The sequence below is a fragment of the Equus quagga genome, chromosome 1 (genome assembly GCF_021613505.1).
Source record: "Equus quagga isolate Etosha38 chromosome 1, UCLA_HA_Equagga_1.0, whole genome shotgun sequence".
Classification (NCBI taxonomy): Eukaryota; Metazoa; Chordata; class Mammalia; order Perissodactyla; family Equidae; genus Equus; species Equus quagga.
In genome coordinates this window covers 168,575,104-168,597,005 of record NC_060267.1, presented here as the reverse complement: position 1 = coordinate 168,597,005, position 21,902 = coordinate 168,575,104, and the positions used below count along the sequence as shown (strand labels likewise).

At 45.3% G+C, this 21,902-nt stretch overlaps 1 protein-coding gene across 1 annotated transcript in view; it reads left to right on the top strand.

Annotated features, from left to right (window-relative positions):
* Positions 1-21,902, top strand: part of RYK (receptor like tyrosine kinase) — a 138,341-nt gene that overhangs the window by 21,671 nt on the left and 94,768 nt on the right. Inside the window, exon 2 of the mRNA XM_046641052.1 lies at positions 21,667-21,831. Within this exon, the coding sequence (XP_046497008.1) occupies positions 21,667-21,831 (165 nt within the window). The remainder of the gene's footprint in view (positions 1-21,666; positions 21,832-21,902) is intronic.

The following is a 21,902-nucleotide window of genomic DNA, read 5'->3' as shown; positions in this document are numbered from 1 at the left end:
TGGCTTAGAAAAAGGAGGGGAGTGAAAGGGAAGAGATCAGATTCAGCTTCAGTAGTGGCAAACAGGGGTACCCTTTACTGAGGTGAGCAATACCTCAGCACACACCTCAGGGGAGGAACAAATTCAGGGGAAACCCAGTTTGACTTCGAAGCTTCTTAAGTGTGAGCTGCTTATTAAAGACATAAGTAGAGTTGAAAAGGCATTCATAAAGGCAAATCTGGAACTCGGGTAGAGAGTTGAGCAAGAGATACAAATTTGGATGAGGTCACTTATAGAGACAAGGTAAGTAGGGAAATGGAGAGGGCGTAGGCCTGAGCTCTGGGGCCCACCAGCGCTTAAAGATCAGGTAAGAAGGAGGAGACAGTAAATGAAGCTGAGAAGTAGCCATCAGTGAGGCAGGAGGAAAACAAGGAAAGCGTTTTCTGAGGAATAACTGTGTGAAATGCTACAGAGAAGGGAAGTAAGCTGAAAAAAAGAGAACTAACCATTTGGTGTAGGAATAGGCAGGTTCTTGGTAACCGAGACATGGGCAGTTTCCATTGGGTAGAGAGATGGAAGCCAAATTGGAATCAATCAGCAAACAAATGCGAGAGGAAAGGAAATGAAGATAGTGAATGTGATAATGCATTTGAGCAATTCTTCAAGGATGAAGACTAGAGAGATGGCTTGGAAGAACCAAGTCGGGGCATAATCCACAACCCTCACCTCCACTCACTACCTACAGTATTTTGTATTGGGCCCAGCCCTAGTTCTGGAAGCTGTGGAGATTGATTTCATGAGTATGGAATACTTGTGTGAAGATAATAAAGAGGAAGTGATCTGTCTTACATTTCACATATACATTTTTTTTTTAAGATTTTTATTTTTTTCCTTTTTCTCCCCAAAGCCCCCCGGTACATAGTTGTATATTCTTCGTTGTGGGTCCTTCTAGTTGTGGCATGTGGGACGCTGTCTCAGCGTGGTTTGATGAGCAGTGCCATGTCCGCACCCAGGATTCAAACCAATGAAACACTGGCCCGCCTGCAGCGGAGCGCGCGAACTTAACCACTCGGCCACGGGGCCAGCCCCTTCACATATATTTTTATATATTATCTCTTAACCAGTTAAGACAGTGGCAGAGGAGGACATTGGCTAAAAAATGCTAAGTCTAAATCAGGGGTTGAGTTTTTTAAAGCAAGAATCATCTGGCAGCATCATGAAGCAGCCTCAGGAACACTTTCTACCTCAGAACTTTGTGAGCAGTCCTCACTGTCCCCTACCTCCCCACAAGAGCAAAGCCCCGACTGTCCCCATAGCTCCAGTCACCCATGGGGAGCGCTTTCCCTCACCAACAGAATTAAGGCTGAGAAACAGCAGAAATGGCATCTCTTCTCTCCTGCCCTCACTCCACCCCCACCCCACCACCTCGTGTTCTCCAGTAAAGACAGGTGGAGAGAGGAGGGAACAATAAACATCTATTCGAAAAGTCACCAACCTCATCTTTCTTCTCTGTTTATTTTAACTAGCCTTAGACAGGGAAATTGCCTGCTCTGGGAGGTGAGGAGACTTATTTTGGGTTTTGAATTCTAAACCCAAGGCACCAGGCTTTATGTTCTCCTTGATATTCGTTGGTTTGAAGGATTAGGGATAAGTGCTCCTCTTTTCAAGCAAACTGAACTATGAAACATGGCCGCTTCGCCAAGTCCTGCTTGTTCTGTCTCTGGCTTTTTAAATTTCCTCCTCCTTTGGCTCTGGGCAAGGACTGCTCAGAGAAGCCTAAGTTCTGTTCTTTACTTAAGGTCATGAAACATTCATTTAATCAGCATCGTTGGCTGCTCTTGTGGCCACACTTCGCCCAACGGTGCATCCAAAACACACAGATCCACCTCCAAAAGCTTGCAGAGTAAGACAGCTTTTACTGAATGTTTTTCCAAAAGGAGCAATGAAGGGGAAATTATGCCGCCCAACACAGCAATTTCTCCCAGTCCCTTCTCTTGGGAAGAAGGGAAGACTTCTCTTTCATAAAATGTCCTCCACCCCCTCATCCGCCCATGGGCTCCTCATTCCCCTCCCCTCTCCCATGCTTTCTCAGGCAGAGCAGCTGGCCAGTTATCAGCTTCTGCCACTTTCCTCCAGACCCCTCACTCTAGCGGTCCTGACCAGTCCTGACAGGATATTTCCTGCTCCTGAATGTTATCAGTCACAGGAGGTGTGTGGGCTCACTGTCCCCAGGGACAGGACTCCTGTTTAATCGCTGAGGTGCTTTGGGTCTGTATTAGTTTCCTGTTGCTGCTGTAACAACTTACCACAGACTTACTGGCTAAAAACAAGACACACTTACAATCTTACAGTTCTGTAGGTCAGAAGTCCAAAATGGGCCTCGATGGTCTAAAATCAAGGTATCAGCAAGGCTGCATTCCTTCCTGGAGGCTCTAGAGGAGAATCTGCTTCCTCGCCTTTTTCAGCGTATAGAGGCTGCCGCACTCGTTGGTTCATGGTCCCCTGCCATCTTCAAAGCCAGCAATGGCATCACTCCCACCTCTGCTTTCATCATCATGTCTCTTTATCTGACTGTGGCACTTCTTCTGCCTCCCTCTTCCACATTTAAGAACACTTTTGATTATATTGAGCCTACCCCGACAATCTGGGATAATCTCTCTATCTTAAAATCAGCTGATTAGCAACCTTAATGCGATCTACAAACTTAATTTCCCTTTGCCAAGTAATATAACATATTCACAGTTTCTGGGGATTTGGACATGAACACTTTTGAAGGGGGACATTTTTCAGTCTACCACAGAATTCAAAAGCCAAAGTGGCTGATGGTAGCTTGTATGGTCCCCTCTTCCTGTAGCCAAAGGCTGTACAGGAGAGATACCATGCTGTGCCATAAACTTGACTCAAATGAGTGGCTAACGGGCTAAGGAAAGCCTTCCTCCAAGTTTAACATTGTGCAGTCTTTTTCCAAGTTTAACTCTGCTCTAGTACTTGACCTTGACTCCCACATTAGGTGGGCAAGGATGAGCGGTAAGAGATTTTCAGAAGAAACACAGATGCTTTATCCCTAATCCAGAGATGTTCATTCTCCATTCTCTTCCGTCTTCTCCTGGCAATCTCTTGGTTCACAAGTTGTCCAGATTTTGGTGGACATTTTGGCATTTGAATGTCTCTCCCGTCCCCAGGTTAATGCCAGAATAACACTGAATCCTTCTCATAGACTCAGGGAGGAGGAGAAGACCATCTCCCTGGGTCTCTGATTTGTAGATGGGGAAGTGTAATATGGTCACTTGTTTTAATTTGTGAGCAACCATCACTCCAGATCCCGTGCTTACACAGCGTGGTGAGATAGTCTCCAACGATGGCTGTCATTAATTCCTTATCTCCCTGAATTTACCTGCTGCTCCTCATATCAAGAAGTGGAATCTAATTCCCCTGCCTGGGTTGACCTTGGTGACTTGCTTGACCAATAGAATGTAGTGAAAGTGATATTCTGGGACTTTTGAGGCTAAGTCACAAGGCTTTTGCATGGTCCTCTTGAGCATTGATCCTTGGAATTCAGCTGTAGTTATGTGAGAAGCCCAAGTCACATGGAGAGGCCAAATGTAGGCTCTCTGGTTAATAGGACCTGCTGAGCTCCCAGCCAACAGCAGCCTCAACTGTTAGGCACAGGAGTAAGCCATCTTGAACCTCTAGGCCAGCCAAGCCTTCAGCTGACTTCAGCCCCAGTTGTTAATGACTGCAACAGCATGCAACTCTCTAAGAGAGAACCATCCAGTTGAGCCTAGCCAACTCCCAGAACTGTGAGCAATAAAAGTAAATCATAGTTTTAATTTTCCCTAAGTTTTGAGATAGGTTTGTTACAAAGCAATAGAGATATAGGATATGCTACAACCTTGGGGAACCCAGAACAAGTCTAGGCAGCATGCCGGATACTAAAGAAGCTCCCCAAAAGTGCAGATATTGGCAGAGAAGATTTAACTGTGTGATCAATAAACAATAGAGACTAAGTGCCAGAGGATTTTGGAGGAGGCAGAGATCGCTCCTGGAGAGCTGGTCAAGGAAGGCTTCCCTGGAGAAAGTGAGATTTAATCTGTGTCTTGGAGCCTGGACAGGCTTTAATAGATGCACAATAGGGATGAGAGGGAATAGATCTGAAAAAAGTAACATGGACAAAAGTAGCAAACCAAAAGAATGAAACGTAGATGAGCAACATGGGTAGAGTTTGTTGAAAACACTCACCTTTCAAGATTCAATACAAGGGGGCTCTCTACCAGGCAGCCTTCTCCTCTTTCTTCCATTTCCCTACCTTCTGCCCCGTCTGAACTGATTTTTCCACTTTTTTTTATAGCACCAGGAATACTCTAGGCTACTCTTTTTTTTAAAAAAAAACATTCCTGTTATGGTTAGGGGAAAGGTAAATGTCTATAATGAAGAGTTCTCAAAATACAGTGGCTTAAATTACGTAGATGTTCATTTTTCTCTCCTACATTATAGTTAGGAGATGAGAGCTGCCCCTCAGGGTCATTCAAGGACCCGGGTCCTTCTAAGTCATTCCTCTTCTATCCCCTTGGGAAGTGTCATTGACTGCATCATAGAAACTTGGTCACCACCAGATCCAGGCTCCAGCCAGCTTGGAAGAGGGGAGAGAGGTGAAGGAGGCAGGCCCGATGTCCTGGACCTGGAAGTGGCACACATCACTTCCCTTACATGCCTTTGTCAAGAACTCGGTCACATGGCCTCACCTAAGCTGGAGGGAGGTGGGGAAATGTAGTCCAACTGGGTAGCCATCCAGAACAGTAATTGTATTACTAGGGAGGAGGGGGATTTGGGATGGGCCATGCCAGTCTGTGCCACAAGCACACCTATGCTCCTGAGTCTGGGAGCTCCTTGAGGGCAGGAACCACATTTTCGTTACCTCTGCTCCCTAGCACTGAACCAGCTTCCTGATCTAAACTACTTTCAGTCCACACCTTCTGAATGGACGAAGTTGTTGCAGTGGCTGAGGCTGGATGCAATAAAGGTGTAAGCCAGTGTGGGGACCTGAGAAAGGAGACAGAGGACAGATGTGGAAGAATTTAATAGGGAAATGCACGGGGCTTGATGATTCTTGCCAGAACAGAGAGCTTTTAATATTATGATCTTTTGTGATCTAAGTTGACAGCTCTTTGGCACAAGTTTAAAGAACTTGAACTGAATACCTCACTTCACAGAAATTTATTGGACACATTCCAAAGTTAAGAAATTCCTCCACTGTTTCAAAATCACTTTAGGAAACAGTATGCCTCGAGCTTGAAGACTTTCGGGGTTCTTGCCCAATACTTGCCTCTGCTGCTGTCGACAGGTTAGAGCACCTGACTGCACATCAGGGCTTTCACCTGGCGGCCCTCCCACACCCTAGACCACACCTTCCTGCTCCAACACCTTTCCGGAGTGCTAACAGATCCCCCAGAAAGTGAATGTATGTGCTCATTCACTGATGTCCAGACATTAGCTGCTTTCTAGAAAACCACGCTCTGTGGTGAAGCCCAGTTTGGACATGTCGTTCTTCAATGTCAGCACAGGTGTTGGAATCAGCACAGACTGAGTCTGAATTCTGGCTCTGCCATTTACTACCTACTTTGGGCAAGTTACTTCACCTATCTAGATCCCAGCTCCTTCACCTGTAAAATGGGGATTGTAACGGGGCTGCATCCCTGGGTGTCTGAGGATTTAATGAGGTTCTGGGTGTCAAGCACCTGCCTTAGTATGCACCCAAAAAACAACAGCTGTTCAACTATCATGACAACTGTGTTTTCAGGCCTCTGTGGCCTCTTGAGTCAAAGGATATTAACAAGTGTAACAGAGATAATAGCTGGGTATGGCCCTTCATAAAACTCAAGTGTGCAAAACTTTATTAGTGTGTTGAATTGGCCTTAATTTCTGAGCCTGTGGCTTTGGCCTGGGCTCTGGAGGACAATCTGATCCTGGTGCATGAAGTCCCACCCCATGACTTCTCAGCCAAATTTGGGATGATGTTTAAATTGGAGCTCAGAGCTCCATTTCTACTTCCTTTGCACTCCTCTCTGGTCCCGCATAACCTGAGAACTTTGCTCATCAGCATAGTCACCATGCGGAGGGAGAAGCAGGTCCCTTTTTTGGTCTCCTATGCTTGGGACCTATGCTGTGGTCAGCTACTGATGTTCTGTGGTCTGTGGTGCTCTCTCAGAGATGACAGTGGCAGCACTGCTCAGTGGCACATTCTGTTCCAACCCATGGAGTCTAGCCTCATCCTTCCCTCGCTTCTAACAATCTGGTCTTTCTCTTCCTTACCTCCTGGGACAGGTCAAGCTCAACCCCCCAGTGCATAGGTGTCTCTCCTCAACCAGGCCAGCTTGTCTCTCACTCCCAACTAACCTGTGGCTCAGTATTAGCTCATAGAAGCCCTTCAAACCACTCAGGCCTGTAAAAAACTAGGGCCCACTTATGTCTAGAAGTGCCATCATCCCTCTTGCTTCCCCTTATCAGAAGGTGCAATACCCATCTGAGCAAGTGCAGCTCAGTAACTGAGCCCACGAGTCTTCCTTTCCCTCAGATCCCCTGCCTTCCCAGAGCAATGCTCCTTTTTCCCTTCCCCTTCTCCTCACATTAGAACTCATGCTCAGGGGGAGGAGTGCTCCCCCACATACCACTCTTATTCTTCTATAGCTCTGTCTGTCCTCCCCTAGCATGAAGCTCTTTTTACGGAGGTGGAAGGGATGCGTGTATGTGCATGAAAATACACACACACACACACGGGAAACCCGTTCTCCGAGTTTATGCATACTTCCCAGAGTGTTTTGTCTCCCACCCACCAGAGAACAAAACTTCTTTGAAATGATAAGCTGAGTCTGCCGTTCTTGCTGTTAACAGGCTTTCTGTGGTGGTTGAGGGGAGGGAACATGCTATTTGGGGTGTCAGCTAGTAGTCGGCCACAAATCAGTACTTCATGTTTTATCCTGTCTAGTGAGTTCAAGGGTTTTTACTAAGTTAATGTAGTTGGAAAGTTTTGTAAGTTAATGTTACTAAGTTAATGTAGCTGGAACGGACCAGGCTGCTCAATTCATGGAGTGGGCAGACCACCCTTCATTGTGCTCCACTTGACCCCTCTCTATCCCATCTGAATCTTTTAATTCTTAGCAAAGTTACACAAACCTATAGTTTTAAAGGCAAATAATTCTCTGAAACACCAGAAACCAGCAGTCTTCTGGTCCCCTCTCCTGTCCTCCACTCCCACTCTCCCTTCACTCCTTTGGCTGATTCTTTTGCTGTTTTCCTCTGTGTTGCTGAAGAATGGGATTATATTGCCACTTCTTGATTTTTAGGCACTATTTACTGATTTCCAAGCATGGGAGATGAAGATTTAGCTCTTTTTAAAGACACTCTGCGCATGCTAACTTCCCCTCCCTCCACCAATATTTACGGTTTACATCATTTTGACAATATAAATATCAGTCACAGGTAAGCCCTGTATATACTATAATTGCTTTTTTTTCTTTCTCAGGCAATTTTTTTCCCTGGAGTTAACAATTGCCCTCTTGCTTAATTTTCTGTGTACTTATCAGTGTCCTCTTCTTGGAGACTTTGCTCCCAGATCTTTCTGACACTCTGGACCGTAGCTGTCTTGGCCTGTGGCACAGCTATCGTCTCATATTTATTCTCTTATCTCTTCTCTCCTATTTTCTTTTTGTTTCTGCTTTCTCTCCCCAAACCCCCCTTGTACACAGTTGTATATCTTAGTGGCAGGTCCTTCTAGTTGTGGGATGTGGGACGCCGCCTCAACGTGGCCTGACGAGTGGTGCCATGTCCGCACCTAGGATCCGAACCCTGGGCCACCACAGCTGAGTGCGCGAACTTAACCACTCGGCCACGGGGCCAGCCCCTCCTATTTTCTACTGCTATATTTTTGTTCTACTTTCCGGGATTTTTTTTTTTTTTTTTTTTTTTTTTGGTGAGGAATATTCACCCTGAGCTAGCATCTGTTGCCAATCTTCCTCTTTTTGCTTGGAGAAGATTGTCCCTGAGCTAACAGCTGTGCCACTCCTCCTCTATCTTGTATGTGGGACACTGCCGCAGCACGGCTGGATGAGCACTCTGTAGGTCCGTGCCTGGGATCCAAACCCATGAACACTGGGCCGCTGAAGCAGAGTGTACAAACTTAACCACTATGCCGCTGAGCCCTCTGGGATATTTCTTTAACTTTGTATTTCAACTTTTATATTGGCTTTTTTATTTTTACTGTCATAGTTTATTTTCTAAGAGTGCTCTTTGTTTTTGGACCTTTTTTAAAAAATGTAGACTGTTCTCATCTCATGGATTCTATATTATCTTTAATTTCTCTAGGAATATTATTAATCATCGTATTTTAAATATTTTCTTCTATTCTCTGCATTGTCTCTATTTATACAGGTTCCTTTTTTCTGTTTATTTTGGTCTTTGCCTTTCATGTTGAAGAATTACCTCAAATGTCTAGGGACCTTGCCTTTCCTCTCCTGTTCAGGAGCGCAGTGCTAAAAATCTGATTGTTGACTGGTGGCCTTTACCCAGAGTAACAAAGGTGGAGGGAACACCAACTGTCAGCATCTGTAGACATTTTCTTCTGAACTGAGCAGATTCCCTGGAGAACAATCTCCTGATCTCCCACGTGGCTGCCAAGCATCCTGGGAGCTAAGCTTGAGAAGAGGGCTGCAGATGGGGTTGGGGTCTTCTCTATTCAGTGCATAGACTTTCACTTTATCCTCCTGTTTTTCGCTTAGTATCTCAGCTTTCATCAGCACCTGATGGCTTCTAGTCCAAAGACCTCTGTTTTATCCTTTCCAGATCATAAACTTTTAGCTGTGCGCTTAGGTTAGAGAGAAGACCTGGGGATCTATGTGCTTCTCAAAGAGGCACTCAATCCTCCTATTCTCTTTTTTTTCTTTTGCAGAGAAGGATTCGGCATGAGCTAACATCTGTTGCCAATCTTCCTCCTTTTTTTTCCTCCCCAAAGCCCCAGTGCATGGTTGTAGATTCTAGTTGTAAGTCCTTCTAGTTTTTCTATGTGAGTCGTGGCCACAGTATGGCAACTGACAGATGGGTGGTGTGGTTCTGTGACCAGAAAGCGAACCCCAGCTGCTGAAGTGGTGAGAGCGCCAAACTCTTAACTACTAGACCATCAAGCTGGCTCCACACCTCCTATTCTTAGCCTTTGCTGTATCCTCCCTTTCAGAGACATCCGGTGCCGCAATTCCTGATGTGGGTTTTAGCTGAGTCAGTTACCACTGTTCAGCTACTTTCAGCTTCCAAAAGGTAGTTACTGTTGTCTCTGCTCCATTTCCTTTTGTCATATTGGTTTATGCCCTTAAAAAAAAAATCCCTTCCTGCCATTTTACTAGGGTTTGGGGAGATTGCAGAGATAAAAGCTGTGTTCAATCTGCCATCTTTAAGTGGAAGTGTTTTATTCTATGTTATCCCTTTTTGGTTTCACTTGGAACCTATCCAAGCCAGATGCCATGGTTTATCACTTTAAACATCCTCTACAACCTTGCTCTTTTTTCTTGCCACTGCTCTGGATCTGCCTCCGAATATGAATTATTTCAGAGGCCATCTTCCTTCTTGTGAACAGATTGCCCAGCCTAGGTTGGTGTGACCTCAGAGACTTCACTTATCACTTTCGGCTTCACCCTCAACAACGCCCAGCAGAAGTTAAAGATCCTTGGTCAATATCATCTTCCATCCACCTCACCAGCATCTGCATACATTCAACTCTGTTATTAAATCCCCAATTCTACCCTACTTTTCTGTGCTTTAACCTAGAAATGACCTTCTTTGATATTTCAGAGAAAATACAGGCAACCAAATGTGGATTTCCTTCACTTCCTTCCCCTTCTTCCCTGCCCCAAGAAGATGTCTGTGTCTGAACCTACCTGACCTCCACCTGGAGTAGACTCTGGGCCAGCACTATAGTAGGCTCTGTTTCTGAAGCTGCCAGAGGTGTTCCTTCCACTGTGCAGACTACACCGTGGCTTTCAGTCCTAGCCCTTCCTGCCTCTTTGGGATGTGGCCCCATAGATATCTCCTCTGGTTTTTCGTAGCCTTGACTCTTCCTCTGTTTTGGCACATTCCTTTTGGCTTGGTAACAGCTCATATTTTTCCGTCTTAAAAGAACCCCTCTAAATCCTCATCTAGATATTGCTCTCTCTCTCCTTATTCTCACACCAGGCTTCTTGAAAACATCACTGTTCACTGTCTCCACTTTCTTGCCTCTCCTTCCTGCTTTAAGTTGTGCAGGCAGCCTTCTGCCTGCCACAGTCTCCCTCCCAACGCCCCCATGGTGGACAGATGCATTGGGCGCACCTCAGTTCTTGGCTTACCGGGCAGTATTTAGCACACTTGACCACCATCTCCCTGCTACACCACTTTTCCTAGACTGCACTACAGCTCTCCCGGTTCTCATCACTCTTTGCCCACTCCTCCTTTTCTGCAGTTTCTCTTCCTCTCCTCTTCCTTATGTTGAGGTGCCCAGTGTTCCATCTCAGCCCTCTTCCCCTCACTCTACATGAGCTTCCTGGGATTCACCCCACAGTAATCATCCTGGCCTCTCCTGCCAACTCTGTGTGGATGGTTGTATCTCTAGCCCAGTTTCTCTGTGGAGCTCAGACCTACATATCCCTCTGCTAGTGGGTTGTTTCTACCAGGATGTTCCATAGGAACCTCAAGCCCAGCATGTCCCAAACTGAAATCACTATTTCAGAACTTAAACTTGTACAAAGTGCTTTTTGCAGCCTGTGAAAACTTGGGAAAATTACTGCATTCTCATCTGGAAAATTGGATATTACATTCCTTATAGAATTAATGTCTCATCGTATCTCATGATGCATGTCAGGCACTCATCAGAGTGGCTGACATACTGTCCACGCTCCACAAATGGCCCTGATCATTAGTAGTAGCAGAAGGAGGGGGAGGAAGGTTAGCACTAATATTGCTGTTATTCTCTATCCATCACAGTGGCACGACCATCACCTGTTTCCAGTCCAAACACTTGGGACTCATCCTTGCCCCTGACTCTCACTGCCTGCTCCCCGCCCCCTTTCAATCTCTCCTCGACCCTGCTGATCTTATCCCATAAACATCTCTCATATCAGGTCCCCCATTCCCATCCTCACTGCCCTGCCCTCGTCAGTCCGGATCTTCTCTCACCTGGTCTGTTGGGAAAGTCATGCTGCCTGGTTTCCCAGCCACTGCTCTTACCATTTCACTTCTAGCCTATCATCTACATCTTTAACAAGTGATCCATCTAACACACTTGCCTAATTGTCACATCTCTCCTAGGCATATTTCAGTAATAATTATAATTGTAGCAGAGAGAGAGGAAAGCTAATATTTAAAATCATAACAGATGGCAGCTTCATCTTCCCCCGAGGCATGCATTCCTTTTGAGCACAAGGCTCTTTGTTTGACAAGACACCTGGGTGGACACAGAAGGTGAAGAGTTGAGAATAGAAAACAGAGAGATAGCTTAACTCCTCTGCAGAGGAAACAAACTGGAATTTGGGGGTTGGAAAGCATCTAGAAAGGGAAGAGAAGTGAGGAAAGCCTTGGGGAGCGGGGTGGGGAAGAGGGGAGATACCATCGCACCTTCTCAGTGGGTGGCTGGGGAGAATTAGGCTGTGGCGAGAGTGGGGCTGTCATGTAAACATAAGAGGTGTCTAATATGTCCTCTCAAGATTTGGACCATTCTGTGCTCTTCTTGAACCCCTCCCATTCTGCCCTCAACATCACTGTTCTTTACTTTAGATCTTTAATGAAGTTTATTATGTAAACACTGCTCCACGTGAGCCTGCAAATGGAGGAAAGGAGCTGTGTTCTGTCTGGATTTACTTGGAACAGAGACCAAGAACAGAGGTGGCAGGTGCTCCTGGTGACAGAGGGAGTTCTAGGTCGGATGAAACTAGAGCCTGCAGATCCCAGGAACACAATGGCATTTGTGTGTATGTTGGTGGGGGTGGTGAACCTCATTGAAAGCAAAGGTGGTTTTCAAATCAATTCTATTTAAATTTCAAAGAGTGTCATCAGCTCTCCTCTGTGTGGTATCATTACTCCAGCAATAATTTCAGAGCTATTTTTCCTATGCGCCAGGCAATGGGTTGGGTGCTTTGCATGCACGATCTCATGTCCTTCTCTCCTAATCCCTGCTGCAGAGTTGGCATTATTAACTCCTTTTACTATTAAGGAACTACAATTTGCCTGGAGTCACAGAGATGGAGGGGGTCAGGGAGTTGGGGGTCTGAGCCCAGGTGTGTTTCAGTGCTGTTCAATGCCCTCTCCTTATTCTTGGATAAACTCTCAGCTCCTCCCCATGGGCCCCAATATTCCGGCTGTGGTCAAATAAAAAGTTGCCGTTTTAGGTAATGCAAACTGACCACTCATAAAGATGATATTTTCTACAGGAAGAATGAAAAACCCCAGAGTCCTGTGAGGGCTAGTATATTTCCTGATAGAATTGGGTGGAGACAGATACCAAAGAGAATGGATATTCTGAGTAAAGGAAAGAGCTGCGCAGGCTTTGGGAGAAAGGACAGAATCTAGCAGAAGGAATGTGTGGAGAATGAGGCCAGATCTGAAAGAACACGTACCTAACAGGTAAGGACTACTCCACAGGCCTCAAATTGCAATTACTTTATTTTTCTCAGTTTATCCAAGAGTAAGAAGAGAAAAAAGTGGGCTCTGAGGCCCAATTATAATGATTGGCAAGAAGTCTTGTACCTGTCATTTTCTGTGACTCTTTCTCCTTCCCTCAGGTCATACCAGAATCCCAGGCTTGTCTAGTCTGGAACAATGGAGGAAGATGAGCCTCTGGTCATGGTAGACCCCTAGGAGGGTCATCAGTGTTTCTTCTTCTGTGCAGATTTGGACTCCAGCTTGGGTCAGCACTGCTGTTCCAGGCAGGACTCTGAAGTTGCCCTCTCAGGGCCTTCATCACAGACAGTGCTCAGTTACAGGGATCCCTGTGGCAACCAGGGCCACCACTCAGTGTCAGACATCCAGCCTCCTCACAGAACCTAAGAGAGTCCCCCTTCCCAGCCTCAGTGAGGTTTTCTTGGCAGCTGGATCCATCTCTCCTTCCCTGGAAGCCCTAACCTAGCCCCCACTCTACCCCCAATTCATCCAATTTAGCTTCTTTAATCAAGCTCCTGAAAGCACAGGTCTGGTAACTCTCTCCTGGGGTTCAGGAGAGCCATTTTAAGGATAGCTTGAGCCAAAGATCCTCTTGAACAGGGACGAAAAAATTACCTTTTCTTTCTTTGGCTGATGACTCCATAGTAGGCACCCCTAACAGCAATATTTAAAAAGGAAGAAGAAGATGTTTTTCAAGAATGCATCATGTCACAAATATACTGTTTATTCTGATTATATTTGGAGTAAAAAAGGGGGGAAAAGTGAGAAAGCTCCAGTAAAACAACGAAGCCAGGGAAAGGAAATTCAGTCCAGTGAAATCCTAGTCCTGGTGGAGCTTCCCTCTGTGTGGGACCGGGAAAACCATAGAGTGGTTCTGACACTTGAGGGAAAATGACCCCCTATGATCTCTGTAGTAGTGTGGGTTCCTGGAGAGTGCTGTGTGGCTGAGCACAGGAGTCAACATGTTGTGAACACATGTTGCTTGACATCAACAACAATGAGTAGCGTGGATAGCCATGAGCAGTGAAAAGGAAAAGATTAAGAACACTGGCTGCAATAGTTAATTTTTTGTGTTAATTTGGCCAGGCTATGGTGCCCAGTTGTTTGGTCAAACACCAGTCTAAATGCTGTTGGGAAAGTGTTTTTTAGATGTGATTAACATTTAAGTCAGTAGACTTCAAATAAAGCAGATTACCTTCCATAATGTGGGCAGGCCTCAATCCATTCAGTTGAATGCCTTAAGAGCGAAGGCTGAGGTTCTGTGAAGAAGGAATTCAGCCTCCAGACTGCAAGATAGAAATTCTGCCTGAGTTTCCAGCCTGCAGATTTCGGACTCAAAACTGTGATATCAACTCTTCCTTGAATTTCCAGCCTGCTGGCCAGCCTACAAATTTGGACTTGTCAGCCCTCACAATCACATGAGCCAATCCCTTACAATCTCTCTCTCTCTCTGTGTATATATAGGTTCTGTTTTGGAGGAGAACCCTATCACACTGGCTTATGCTATTTTGAACATGATAGTGTTCACTGCAGATTAAAATTAGAGAGGCGAATGGAAGCAGAAAGCAAACTAGGCACACATATCTGCTGTCCCTCCCCACCCACTCTCAAATCTCATAAAATCGTGGGGAAAGAGGAAGAGGAGGAGAAGGAGGAGGAGAATCCACAATAGCACCAGAAAACAAGAACCTAAAGAAGAAACACATTGTTTTTTTGCTTTTTTAGGAGAATTATAAGACAAATTGTTGAGGGAAGGGAGAATATGTTCACCCGGTTCACAATTCAAAAGACTATCAAAGGCCATACAATGAAAAGTTTCCCTCCCATTACTGTTGCTGTTCTTCTGCCCAGGCAATCAGTATCAATGTGTGGTGGTGGCGGTGGCAATGGTGTTTGCGTGTGTGTGTGTGTAACCTCCCAAACCTATATTATACATATACAAGTGCATAAATTATATTCCTTTCCCCTTTTTTGTACAAATAGCAGCATGCTCCATATACTTCTCTGCACCTGGTCTTACTCACCTGTGTAGAATGGTGGTAGTTCCATATTCATACATAAAGAGCTTTCTCATTTTTCCTCCTAAATCTTGGTTTCTAAATACCATTCTCCACTAAAAGGAACTGGAGCTTCTAAGAAAAATGGCTGATTCCAGGGCTGGGGCAGAAAAGTAAAAGAGGAGACAAGAATTATCTGTTGTTCCATAAAGTAAGAAAATGCTCAGTGAATGCTAGAGATCTGTTAAAAGGATACAGGAACCAACTGAAGGGGCTCCCACTGGCCAAATCTCAAATATCCTCAAATATATTTTGAGGATGAAAATATACAATGATACTAATAGACTATAATCCTTTGAACAAAATCAGAATCCGTGAATCCATATGGATACAAATAAATGAAAAAAATAAATAGGGAAAAAGGGAAAGGTCTCCCTTATGGTTGAATGTCAACTAAATATGGAAGGAATAGTAAAGCTAGAAAATCATCAATAGGTGATCAAACCAGCAGATAAAAGTTGGGGGAGGAACCGAAGATTTACATAATCTCAAAGTATCTCCCCCCAAATTTCGTATCAATCACAGCAGGAAAAATAGTAACTTTATAGCAAGGAAATGTATCAGACAACACATGAAACAAGTGATCAAACTTCATACCACCAGAAATGGGCCAAACCAACATTACATGCCTCCTGATACGATGCATTGAGAAGAACACAACATTTCAGTGATACTCCTGCCAAAAATGCATAACCAGAACCTAATCACGAGGAAACATCAGGCAACATCAACTAAGCAATATTTGACAAAATAATTGGTCAAGGTCAAAAACTTCAGGCAAAAGAAAAGTTGAGGAACTTTTCAGATTAAAAGAGACTAAAAAGACATGACAAACAAATGCAAAGTGCAAATGATCCTGGATTGGATCCCAGACTAGGAAAAAATAGTTGTAAAGGACTTTATTGCGACAATTTACGAGATTTGAATATGGACTGTGGGTTAGAATACAGTATTATATCAACGTTAAATGTCTATATTTTGAAAATTGTACTATGGTTATGAAAGAGAACAACCTGTTCTTAGAAAAGTCACAATGAAGTGTTTAGGGGTAAAAGGGCATGATGTCTCTCATCTATTCTTAAATGGTTTAGAAAAAAATGCATATCTATCTATTTGTCTATCTATCAATCATCTATCTATCTATCTGGGAATGATAAAGGAAATGGAACTGAGAATTTCCTGAGTTCTTAAAAGACATCAGATCCAGGAATCTCAATAAATTTCAAGTAATGTAAATGGGAAGATATCCACTTTTACGTATAGCCCAGTGAAATTGCAGAATACCGTGAAAAAAGATCTTAAAACAGCCATAGAGAAAAGACAGTTATTTTGTCAAAGTGGCGGAGTTACAACTGACTTTTCAAAAGCAATACTGGAAACCAGGAGACAGGTAAGGAAGAGGATGTCTGGAATACAGGAGATCCTTTAGGGTGTCTCTTAGTGTACATGCTCTGTGATCAAGGTCAATGGAAAACTATAACAACCCAATCCAGGCAGGATTAGTAATGGCCAGACCCTTTAGGCATGAAGGTTTGGGTCACCCCACCAAGTAAAGAACCACCACCAGCCAAGGTGCTTGCTGAGGGCAAGGGGAATACAGAATGGTCATTGAAGAAGGTGGTTATAAATACCAGCTACAACCACGTGACCAGTTACAGAAATGAGGATGGTAATTATCATGAATTTTGTTATGAATATGTTTATTTTTTCCAAATGCAGCCATTTGTCCCAAACACTTATTTTATTATTAATAAAAACTTATTTTGTTATGAATACATTTGTGTATATATACGCATACATTAAGCAAATATCTTTGTCTTCTTTCCATTCTTATTCTCTTATGATATAAGATGTGTTGACTTTATATCAATATTTAAATACGGTTAATGTCACATCATAGCATTTATGTTACAGGATATCAAGAAAAGAGTAAACATCACTCCAGGATTTTACTTCCTCTTCTTGGGAAGGGATTAGTGCGTTTTCAGTTGTATGTAGGATAGTTGTATCATGTTGGGCAGAGTTATGACCTTGTTATTGTTTTTATTTAGAGATTAAATATGTTTAAGGAGATGCGTATGGGTGCCAAGTTGACAAGGGGTGGATTTGTGATGGCTAATTTTATGTGTCAACTTGACTTGGCTAAGGGATGCCCAGATAGCTAGCAAAATATTATTTCTGGATGTGTCTGTGAGGGTGTCTCTGGAAGAGATTAGCATTTGAATCAGCAGACTGAGTAAAGAAGGTCAGCCTTCATCAGTGAGGGTGGGCATCATCCAATCTGATGAGGGCTTGCATAGAACAAAAAAGGTGGAGGAAGGGTGAATTCCCTCTCTGCTTGAAGTGAGACATCCATTTCCTAGGGTCCTTCAACTTCGGTGTTCCTAGTTCTCAGGCCTCAGACTGGGACATACACTATGGCCCCCACCCCTTTTTGGCCCTTTGGATTCAGACTGAATTACACTACTGGCTTTTCTGGTTCTCTAGCTTGCACATGGCAGATCCTGGGACTTCTTGGCCTCCGTACCATGTGAGCCAATTCCTATAATAAATCTCACCTCTCTCTCTCTCTTTTTCTTTCTCTCTCTCTCTCTATATACATATGTACATTCTATTGGTTCTATTTCTCTGGAGAATTCTGACTAAAATAGTTCTAACGACTAAAAGTGAAATATTCAACAAATGCAATGGTGTTTAGGACAAATGGCTCCCCATATGGAAAAAATAAAATTGTGTCATATGCAACATATAAACATAAATTCCAGATAGATGAAGGAGCTAACTTTTTTTAAAGTACAAAAGTATTAGAAAAATACAAAAATTATTAATTGTGGAGATCTTAAGCAAGACACAGAAGCCATAAAGGAAAAAACTGTTAAATTTATCTAAAATAAAAATCCAAAATTCAGATTAAGCAAAGGACATAAACCAAGTTTGAAATTACAAGGGATGCAGTAAAAGAAAATATCTACAAATCAAGAAGAAAAACAACCCCCCAGAAAACCAGGAAAAACCTGTGAACAGATACTTCACAAAGCGGGCAATAAATAATATGAGAAGTTGCTCAACCTCCCTAGCAATGAGGGAAATGCAGAATAAACGACGAGTTAATTTTCTTTCCCTAGACCCTCAAAAGCAAAACGGAAAATACTGATCCCTTACTCAGTCTCTTTCATTACACCACTGGTGAAAGTGTACGTTGGCAAAGTCTTCCAGAGGGCAATTCAGTGGAATGTCAACATTAAAAGGTAACTCCCTTTGACTCAGCAATTCCCCTTCTGAGATTCCACCCTTCTAAATATCTACAAGTGTGCACAAAGATGTATGCGCAAGGATATTTGGTCTATTACCAGAACTGTGAAACCCATCGTGGTCCATCCCAACCAAAAGAACTCTATGGAGGTGCGTTTGTATGCCCTGCCATGCAAACCACTTCAAGACCTCAATTTATTTTGATTACTGAAAAAAGCAAATCAGGTAGACCATTATTTCCTGTATGATTCCCTTTCCATGAAACTGAACCCCCCCTCCCCCACACACAGTTGTGCGTTTAAATACATGTATATGTAGATAAATGTCTAGAGAAAGGTGTATTAGAACATACGCCAAACTGGGAGGTAGGGGAGAGACGTTGGTTTGTGTCAAGGGGGATATTCATATTTTACTCCATGTACTTCCGTGCCTCGTGACTCTGTGACAATGCAGTGGGTTAATATGCTACCCGTGGGGAGGAGATTTAACAACTACACTGCTCTGCAGCACGCAGCAGCATTCTCAACTGCTCCTTGCAAAGGAAGGGGCTGTTTTAAGAACTAGGAGCCAGCTCTTTCTAGATCCCTCCGCCAGCTGATTGAGCGCAGGCCTGTGGGGAAGTTGTTCCCAGGGCTCTGTGGGTCATGCATCTATCCTTGTGCATAGGAGCTGGTACTCTGAGGAGGTGTCGGACTCCACATAGGGAACATCCCTGTCATTTGCGTTACCTGGGAGGCCTTACCCCTGCGCAGCTCCTCCCTGCTGGCCCAGAGCTCCCACCCACCCTGCAGCATCTCAAGCCCAAGGGGGCCTTTTTAAGGAGTGAAACAAGTCCCGATGATGATGTTTTCTAGGCCTTCTGAAGTTTCTCTCCCAGAGGAACAGAATAAGGTCAACCACCGTGACAAGCAGAACCAAGAGAGGAGGCAATGTGTGGAGCGTGGTGATGGCTGTGGCCTTTATTTCCCCTAGGCGAAGAAACCTCAGGAGGCTGAGGTCAGGGCTTCCTAGCATTTTCACATTGAGACTTATTGGGAAATTTCGGAAGTTGCCATCCACATCTTGGCAGGGGAGGGACAGGGGACTCCCTCTTCAGGGGTAGGTTGGGGGTTGTGGGAAGACCTTTGTGTCTGCAGAGACAGGAGAGAGAGACTGGGAACCGGTTCCTTCTCTGGGGAGTTATAGTAAAGCATTGGGAAGTTCACAGTTTTAATCTTATTCAGAAGTTAACGTTTGAGTATAGATTTGAAGGAGGTGAGAGATGAAGCCATGTGGATGTCAGAAGGAAGACTATATTCCAGGTACAGGGAACAGCAGTGCAAAGGCCCTGAGGTAGGATTGTGTCTGGTGTGTTAGAAGAACAGCAAGGAAGCCACTGTGGTTGTGAGCAGGGAAAGAGTAGAGGAGATGAGGAGGAGTGGGGAGAGAGCAAGAGATAAGGTCAGAAGGGAAGGGAGGGAGGTGGAGAGTGAGAACTGCCTTGATACCTTGTAAGGACTTTGCCTTTATTCTACATGAATTGAGGAGCCAATTGGTAGTCCAAGAGCCAGGGAGCAACACGATCTGGCTGCTGTTTAACAGGTGGCTCTGGCTGCTGTGTTGAGAACAGCGAGAGGAGTAAGAGGAAGAAAGCAGGGAGGCCTGTGAGGAGGCCACTGCAGTGCTCCTGAGGAGAGAGAGCAGGGCTGAGATCTTCTTGACATTGGCCAGCATCACCTGGAGGGCCTGTGATGCTCTTTAGGGGACAAGGACACCTTAGGACAAATAATGAAATGTATACACCACTTCTCTGTGTGTTGCTACCCCCTGAGGTTGCTATTCCTGTTACTCTAGGGGTTGGGACTACGAATTTACATTTCTACAAGTTCCCAGGTGATAGTACTGCTGGTCTGGGAACACACTTTGAGAACCACTATCTTTTTCTTCATAGCACTGATGAAAATGTGCAGTAAACATTTATTTATCACACGTCTCAAGGAAGCACCTTGCTTACCGGTGTCCCAGGGTCAAGCGAGATGCCTGGTACCAAGGGGCGCTGGGCCAGGCTTGGTGCTATTGAGTGAAGTTCTTGGGGGTCCCTGGTTTGAACTGTTTGGAGGTAACTGGTGATGAAACTTTCTAAGAAGTAGTCATTAGAGGGAAGGGGTTAATTATAATAACAATAACAATGGGGGTGACACCCACCCAGTCCAGTGTCTGCCTAGCTGTTTTACTCACATCTTCTCCAATTAAATCCTGTAAAGACCCTGTGACTCTGGCAGTATCACCCCAATTTTATGAATGAGAAAAACTGAGAGAGTTTAAGTAATTTTCCCGAGGTCGCACAATTAACAAGTACCAGAACCCAGCCAGGCCTGACTGACAGCTCTGTGCCCTGTTTACAGCACAGAGTCCCTCAAGAAGTCACTGACAAGAAGAGGTCCCCTAGGAGACAGGCGCTTCCTTACTTGGGGACTGGGAGCCATTGTCAAAACTGCAGGCAATATGCTATCCTTTAAAAAATGCCTCCTGTCTGAATTCAGAACCCTGTTCACTCAGCACACTCCCAGCCCCGAGCCCGTCTTGACCGAGCCCTGCCTCCCTAACAAGTAGTAGGGGCTACCCCAACAGAAGCATTTTTGCTGTCCTTTTTGTCATTCTTTAGTGGAGCACTTTTCCTCAGCCCTCACCCCTGCGCAGCTCCTCCCGTAGGATGATGGGCACAGCCTTCTTGTGCGGGCGGGGCTGAAGCTTGAAAAAAATCGAGGCCAGCTTATCTCTGTATGGAACCCATCCCTCTCACTGGAGAAGAAAATCAAGTTCAGGACTTCCGGCCTCGTCCGCCTCCCTCTTCCCTCACTCTCCCCAGAGGATAAAAATAGCCGCCCCCCAGGCCTCATTGCAGCTGCTCCCAGGCGCAGGCTGGCAGGAGGCAGGAGGTCAGGGCGGGGACCTGCCCACAAGGTCTAGGGGACCCTAGCCGAGCAGGGACACCTGGAAACCTCACAGAGAGAAGGGGCACCTGGAGCAGGTTTGACCGCGATGTTGGGTGGTTCATATAAACACATCACGAGGCCCTGTGCACGGGCTCGCTCAGCTGCCTTTAGAAACGACATGTATCCGTGATTGTTAATTTCTGGGGGAGACAGGGACTGCCTAGAACAGATGATGAGACGTACATACCACTTCTCTGTGTGTGCTCAAGAATACACACAGCACGCACTGAGAGACACCGAAGGACAGAGACACTAGCACACACTGAGACACAGACACACAATTTCCTATTATGGGGGCCTGGCACGGACCACAGGTTAACACCCGCAAATGCGGGTTGATTATAGGGACGCAGAAAGATAATAAAAAATAAACATTTGTAACGTGTGAGAATAAGGTTACTAAAGTTCGCTGAGCAATATCTTCTTGCAGAATAAATGTATACAGGATATATTCATGAGAGCAAACAGAAATGTTAACGTTGATCTCCGATGGTGGGATAAAAGGTGATCTCTCTTTTTCTCCATTTTCTCACTACACAAAAAGCAGGTTTCTCCTTTGCAACCGGAGCGCCCGCATCCAGGCATTTCCCAGGATTTGGGGGGCCCGCTCGGCTGCAGGCCGGCCCGGGCCTGCCTGGTCTCTCCGTCCGGGGGGCGGGGGGTGTTGCAGACAATGGACAAGCAAACAAGAGGCCGGTGACAACGTGCAGCAGGGATGGGCTCCCTTGCAGGGTGACCAGAGAGCCCTTTGCCGGCAGAGGCACTTTAAGACCGAGGCGCTCCCCTCCAGGCCAGGCCCGCACCGCGGCGGGAGGTGGGGAGGGGGCCGGGGGCGCGGCCCGGGCGTGCGTGCGCGCTCTCGGGGCTGCGGCGGCGTGCACGGGCGCGCCCCCGCGGTCAGCCCCCCTGCAGTGGACGATGCCGCCGAGGAGGCGGCGGCGGCGGCGCGCTCCGGCGGTCTGAAGCG